This window comes from Nanorana parkeri, unplaced genomic scaffold, assembly GCF_000935625.1.
Source record: "Nanorana parkeri isolate BGI_ZX_2015 unplaced genomic scaffold, ASM93562v1 scaffold3045, whole genome shotgun sequence".
Lineage (NCBI taxonomy): Eukaryota > Metazoa > Chordata > Amphibia > Anura > Dicroglossidae > Nanorana > Nanorana parkeri.
The window spans coordinates 69,864-77,456 of NW_017309313.1; the positions used below are offsets into that span (position 1 = coordinate 69,864).

The 7,593-nt window shown below is 46.6% G+C and overlaps 1 protein-coding gene across 1 annotated transcript in view; it reads left to right on the forward strand.

Moving 5' to 3' along the window:
* The window catches only part of LOC108802705 (SH3 domain-binding protein 1-like), a 25,027-nt gene extending 19,183 nt beyond the window's left edge, over positions 1-5,844 (forward strand). Inside the window, exons 20-23 of the mRNA XM_018574564.1 lie at positions 3,003-3,100; positions 3,640-3,784; positions 4,324-4,457; positions 5,504-5,844. Of these exons, the coding sequence (XP_018430066.1) occupies positions 3,003-3,100; positions 3,640-3,784; positions 4,324-4,457; positions 5,504-5,772 (646 nt within the window). The 3' untranslated portion in view covers positions 5,773-5,844. The remainder of the gene's footprint in view (positions 1-3,002; positions 3,101-3,639; positions 3,785-4,323; positions 4,458-5,503) is intronic.
* Positions 5,845-7,593: the final 1,749 nt, after the last annotated feature.

The window sequence follows — 7,593 nt, forward strand, 5'->3', positions numbered from 1 at the left end:
GGGGAGGGATCTCTGAAGGTGAACTATCTCCTGATGGGAATGGATCCGAAACTTGATCAAGGCTAGAGGGTTCGGGGGCGGCAGAAGCCCGTGGTGTTGTGCCCCCTGGGGGTGGCGTCCCAGGGGTGCTCAGGAAGTCACTTGGGTATGGGACCCCACTTTGACTCACTGATCACTCGGTCACACACCACATTGCTTATTTCTGCACAACGCCTCTTGGACAGGCCTTATGGCTAGTCCGGGGCAATTTTTTTGCACTCGGCCCCTAAGGCCTGTCAGCGTGGTGCACTGGCACTTTATTATTTATGCACTCTATGCACGTTTGCACGATTGGCTTTTTTTGAAAAGCATTGACCCACAGATGCTGAAGGTGCAGGTTTCTTCGGGGCCTATTCCTGATGCTGGGAGGAGATTCTGTGCCTCCTACGGGGTTCTCTGTCTCCTCCCACCCAGGAGGGGGGTTTCTCTTCGGGAGATCCCCCCTGCCTAGTACTGTGAGGGACCTGTTTCGGCAGGTCCCCGACGGAAACGGTCCACCGGCCTTCGGGTTGGTGGTCCGACAGTCTCAACCCCTGTCAGGAGCCTTGCGCCCCGGGGGGTCGGGAAAGTAGGTCCCTTCTTTGGAAGGACCTTGCACCCTTGTGCACGTTTTTGTGTGCTGTGATTTCACGGTTCACTTTTTTTGTTCACAGGGGGAAGTTTGTTTTGATGCACGTCCACGGGCTTCGAAAGAAAAATGCACCCCTGATTACATACCTACCTGTGTTCCCTTATGTGTCACACACCTGTCTGTGTTCTCTATGTGTCATACACCTGTCCGTGTTCTCTGCGTGTTACACACCTGTCCGTGTTCTCTGCGTGTTACACACCTGTCCGTGTTCTCTGCGTGTTACACACCTGTCCGTGTTCTCTGCGTGTTACACACCTGTCTGTGTTCTCTATGTGTCACACACCTGTCCACTTTACCTGTATGACTTTATATACAGGTATGATTAAGTTTGGACAGCGGGTTGCTGTGGTTAGAATCTCAGGTGTATGTGGACATGTGGGGTTGGGAAGCATGTACAATGCAATGACCGGAGCCCCTGCTGTTCCGATGTGGTGTCCTGCAGCCAGGGACAGATGACCGTTCTGCATCAATGATATGTCACATGTGCGCCGCAGAGCTGTCATGTAATGCCTATAAATCCTAGATGTGATTTTCTGGCCGTGACTCTCACTGACTGCTCAGTATTGGGGTTTGTCTTCTGGGAGCGCAGAGATCGGGTCTTAAGTGATTCGGTTTTTATTGCAGGTATTTAATCAAGTTTTTTGCAAAGTTGGCAGAACACCAAGAAGTGAACAAAATGACACCAAGTAATATTGCGATAGTGCTGGGCCCCAACCTCCTGTGGGCCCGAAGTGACGGGTAAGTCCATTCACACTACGAGGTCCAGTCCTCTATGTGGTCCAGTCCTCTATGTGGTCCAGTCCTCTATGTGGTCCAGTCCTCTATGTGGTCCAGTCCTCTATGTGGTCCAGTCCTCTATGTGGTCCAGTCCTCTATGTGGTCCAGTCCTCTATGTGGTCCATTCACACTACGAGGTCCAGTCCTCTATGTGGTCCAGTCCTCTATGTGGTCCAGTCCTCTATGTGGTCCAGTCCTCTATGTGGTCCGGGAGATTGCTTTGGAGTTGTATAGAAGCAGAAAAAACGGAAGATTGTTTTATCTTTTTTTTTCCTCAACGTATTAAATATCTTTATGGCTGAAGCCGAGTAAGAGCCAAAGATGGCGGCTGGAGAAAGAAAGGCGGTATTTTATTAAACCTGTATTACAAATAATCCAAGTAACTGTAGTCACATACTATGTGGGGGGCAGGGTTAGGGTTCTGGATATTGGATGAAGCTCCCTTGACTTTGATAGAATATGTTCAATAATTCATATTAATAAAATAAACAAAATCACAAATCACATAAGTAAAACCGTCAGAGATTTGATAGATCTTCTGATCAGAGGCTTGGGAACTCCGCGCCCCCGGTCTGGACACCAGCAACCCTAAGGAGACTCGCTAACAGGGACAAGGACCTCTTTTGGTGGAGGAGGAAGCTCGCTTTGGGGAGGTTAAACCAGATGTGACACAATTATTACAGCATGCAATTCCACTGGCCGCCACTGGAGGGAGACTCAATCATACATAGCTGTCTGGACACGCACAGGAATAACTTACCCTATGGCCGGTATGGTTCATGCTGCTGGTGGGAGCAAAATGAAAGTTCCAGAACAAGATCTCGAGGATGTGAGAGAGGCTCTAGACCTTTAGCCAATCACCTTTGGAGGTGTTACCTCTCCTGCTGTGAGGACCGTTCTGGCCTCTGTGAAGTGGCTGCAGGTTATATGGACTAGCTGGTTCTGATGGTTAGGTCAGAAGTAGGATTTCCAACACCAGCACATCATCCCGATCACAGCAAGTCCAAACACTGCTGCAAGGGGGATCCAGATGACCGTTTTTTTGGTTCCTAGGTAGTTCTTTACAGCCAGAACAAATCATTTTGCACTGCCCCAGTTTGGACTATCGGAGGAAATAAGATTCATCTCCCTACAACTAATACCTTGGACTTTATTAGAGATGAAACATAATCGCTCTGATCTTTGGGAAAAGACAATCAATTGCAGATAGTTTGGCACCCAGCAGCCACAGGGTCTCAAAGGACCATTTGAAGGCTCCCCTCCCCCATAGCAAGGTGACGTGTCAAGGCTCGTTGGCAGTTGGGCATTAATTCAGCCCGGCAGTCCTGAGATCTCTTTTCTTCTAATTGTGGAAATTTGTCTGACCAATAAATAGATAAAATATCTGATATCACGTCCCCTCTAGATTTCAATATGGAAGGTATAATGAATAAAGTAGTTTGGACATTGGGTGTAGGGGACGTTGGGTGTCAGGGGCGTTGGGTGTCGGGGACGTTGAGGCGTCGGGTGCGTTGTTGACATTCTGGTCCATTTACCACTTTCTCTCTCCTTCTAGAGATTCTTCTTTGCTGGACATGGCTTCCGCCTCTCCCATCATGGTGGTGTCAGTGGTGGAAGGTTTGATAAGTTGCTCTGCACACGTCTTCCCAGAAGGTATTGTGGACAGATTATTATCTATGATGGAGATATTTCAGCTTATAAACTGCTGTCACCTGTAATGAAATTTGCCAATTGGGCCGCACGTCTAGCTCTGGAATTTCCTCTCCTCGGAGTCGTTCCCCTTAAAGATCTACATATTATTATTGAATCGCCACAACCATTCCCAACATGAGTGCCATCCTATCTCACGGCACCTCGCTCTCTCCTCAATGCTGTTACATTGTTACGGCCCAAATTTTCCAAGCACAGCGACCAGTTTCAGCATTGCTCGCCCCAACCCGGAAACCTTCAGTCAAGAGGAATGGACGCCATCTTGAGGGTGCCGGATTTCAGCATCTGTTACTTTCCATAAAGCCGTCATCACTAGCAGTGCGGGGACACGCCGTGCTTCCATCAGATAGACAACCAGTAAATGCTCCTCACTGCCTGGGGGGTAGATGGGATACAGAAATGACCCCCTCTGGTGGCCGGACATGACACTGCACACAGTGCACATACACAATAATGACCGCGTCTTCTCTCTCCTATTACAGATATAGATTTTGGAGTTCCAGAAGAAAGTGTTGCCCCCCCAGCAGCAGAATCTACACCCCAAACCTCCGAAATACCATGGAAATCCGATAGTTCTAATCTTCCCTCTTCTCCAACGCAACTGCCCTCCCCCTCCAAACCAGAAATGTGAGTGATGGAAGATTCCACCCCATATCACCCTTATATACCCTCACCCTATATATTGCCCTCCATTCCACCCCCCATATCACCCTTATATACTTTCACCCTATATATTACCCTCTATTCCACCCCCATATCACCCTTATATACCCTCACCCTATATATTACCCTCTTTTCCACCCCCCATATCACCCTTATATAGCCTCACCCTATATATCACCCTTATATACCCTCACCCCACATCACCCTTATATACCCTCACCCTATATATTACCCTCTATTCCACCCCCATATCACACTCCTGTACCCCCATTCTATATATTATCCTCTGTTACGTTCCTCGTATCTCTTTTCTTACAATGCACTCCTATAACCGTACACCTCATATTTCTGCCTTTTTCATTCCCCGGGATCATCCTCCTATATCCCCCACCACATAACATACTCTTTCTTTATTTGGTGTTTATAATAGCAGAGTAATGGGCAGTAATAAGAGTAATGGGCAGTTTTGATTTGCCGTCATCATTATTCTATTCTTTTTATAGAGATGGTGAAGCCATAAGTGATACCCAAGAACCATGTGCCAGCAAAGCAACTCTTGCAAAGATGCAGCCACCTCCTGAGGAGGGCAATACCACGGGGGCACAGGAGGAGTCCAGCCCCACAACAGCCAGAAAAGGTGAGAAGATGATTGGCTGGAATATGTCATTGCTCCATATAAGTGATCTTAAACCCCGAGCACCACTATGGAGGCAGCAATAAATCCTAGTCTTACAGTATATACTAAATATGCATAAAAAAGGGGGAAGACATCATTGTGATGATCAAACCCTCAGCCTCATCCAGCGCAAAGATTTTTCAGCTTACTGGACAACAATCTAAGCAACAGTAGACTGAGCTTGATTGTCACTAGGCAGGTGTAATCCAAAGTAGACTCTTTACACACACATATAGTATCCAGCACAATGTGTTTTCAGTGAAACAAATGCACTGTTCACATCATCTGAACTCTTAAAATAAATGTCTGTAACACATCGCTGCCACGTCCAGACAGGAATGTAACAGAGTTTAAAAGGCAGTAGCTCTTCACAGATGCAAACATTCTTTACATTTCTGATTGATGCATTCAGAGATTCAGCTTCAGAGATTCAGCTTCAGAGATTCAGCTTTATGATTTTTAAATATGAATTTAATGAAAGAAAAAAAATAATAAGCTGCAGGTTTAATCTGATATATCAGAGTCCCTAAACCTCATAAATGACTGAATGCTTCAGCCTTTGGATCCAAAGTAAGAAATCCAAACCCTAACCTCCTAACTCTACCTTCTAACCCCCTAACTCTAAATCCAAACCTTAACCCCCTATCCCTAATCTCTAAACTCTAACTTCCTAACCCTGCAGTGTTGGTGATGTGTTTAGATGAAGCTCTGAGATCCGGAGGAATGCTGAATTCAGTTTTATTGGCTTAGCAGCACATTACATGTAAACAGGAAACACATAGATGATAGATAAGCATGCACATAGAAAACTAACATACAGACTAGCTTTGGGGTTGGGGTCAGCGACATCTAGTCCCCAAAACACAATACTACATCTCTGAACGTCAGCAATACAGCCGGTGTATATCAGAATATCAGCAATATGCTGTTGCATTTCCAATATGTAGAATAATGATTATTGAGACCGTTTGTTAAAGAACTTTTAATAAAACAATGTCTTGTTTTAGTGAAGAGGCCAGCTCCTCTGCGGCCCAGTGTGCCTCCACCTGTCCAGCCTCGAGGGACCATGACCATTGAGCCATCTGATGAACTCCAGAATCCCCGGCCTATTCCAAGGAAGAATATCGGTGGCAGCTTAAAAGTGCCCAACCTGCCCCCCCCTCCAGCTCCCAAAGCTGCCAATGTAAAACCTGAGGCCAGTGATGCCGATCTCTCCAGGAAAACACCCCCCCGACCATTGCCCAGAAATCGCATTCAATCTGCAGACAACTATTGAGAAGGATTGTGCCAGCTTGTGGCTCATATCATATGAGAAGATAGGAACTGCACTGCCTGGGGCATACTGGGGGCCCACTAATACATATAGGAATATCATAGACAAGAGACACAAGGTGAATGTTCTGCACTGACATATCATTCCAATTGTGGGACTGGATCCCATCCAATAAAAACTTTATTCTTCTAAACTCTTCAGTGTCCATCTTCTCAGCCGCCACCAATCCCAAAAAGTCACGGCATGGAGAAGGTCTGTGGATCCCTTTATGTCCTGGATCGGATCAGAGGTCCTCTTTAGGTTCTCATTCTCTCTATAATATTAAAGTGGATTTGTTGTGAATGTTCTAATGATTACATCCACATTCATGTGAGCTGCACTGTCCCCACTCCCTACTACACGCGTGTAACACATCCCACCAATCGCCGCCGACTCCATGACACGGTCCCTGCTGATAGTATGCTTCAATCTCAGTGTCCCCGTGTCCACCACCCCCCTGCCGATGGCCTGTGGTTCAGTTTCAGTGTCCTTGAACTTGATGACATGGTCCCTGCTGATAACCTGCTTTAGTTCTAATGTTCTTCTCTGGCGTTGGTGGCCTTGAGCTCCATCTTCCTTGCGCAGCATTTACTAGAATTCAATATTGTGACTTCAGCATATCTAAGGACTGGAAGGTAAGGGGAGGAGGCACAGACATCATGGGATTTGAAGTGATTGGAGGGGGGAGGAGTGCTGACAATATATAACATGGTTGGTCTTTAGTGTGTTGTATGATTTCAGGGCCACCAACAAATAAAGACCATTCTGTCCCCATGAGGCTGAGTTGCAGGATGCAGAGAACTAAATGTGTTCCTCCATCAGAAGAGGTATTGGCATTGATTCCTAAAGGACACTACCTCCTGACATTCACCCGAGGGCTCCATTCATTGGGATTTATTAGTACATAGTGTGACGGACCCCCGTACTCAGGATGAGTATGTACGCCGCTGTCAGATGTATAAAGACCCAAAGTCACTGTTCAAGGAGCTCATAATGTTAGAGTTCCTCATCCCCGAACTTTAAACAATGCGTCACAGAAGAAGATACGGGTCACATGACCAAATAGACAGAAATGCATTTCATAGACAAACTTTAGTCCAAATTCTTATTTATATATAATTGAGGAGCGTATGCAGATCGCGCCCCCTCCCCCACCATGGGCTGCCAGGGGACTTTCAGGAGGCTCTCTGGGAAGATATACAGTCATGGCCACAAATCTTGGCACCCCGGCATTTCTGGAAGATAACGCACCACTTTGCGCAGAATATTGTTGCAATTACAAATGTTTCGGCCTTCACACGTTTATTTCTTTTGTTTGTATTCGTATGACACAGAAAAGTTGACAAAAAAGCCAAATCTGACATTCCGCGCAAAACTCCAAAAATGGATTGGACAAAATGATTGGCACCTCCAAATTGCATTCCAAGTTTTTGTGGAAAAGCGCGGACAATGTCAAGGTTACACGTCCATCTCCAGAGATCTTAAAGGGTTAATCACTCAGCTGCCGAAAGGTGAATAACCGAGTTAAAGTGAACAGAGCCAAACGACGTTCGGCTATCGATTCGCTCCGGCTCAGAACGGCTGATTTCATCCGTACATCCGCTGCCTTTGGTCGCCTTCGGTATTTTCATAAGGGCCAAACGGCACTGAGTGAATAGTGGGATCCCGCCGAGCGGCATTCGGCTTGTCTATTCTGCTCGGTATCTCCGCTGTACCAAGCACAATAGCAAATATGAAGCACCGAGGTGGCCAGGATGTGAGGCTGAACGGACGTCCATTGCAGCA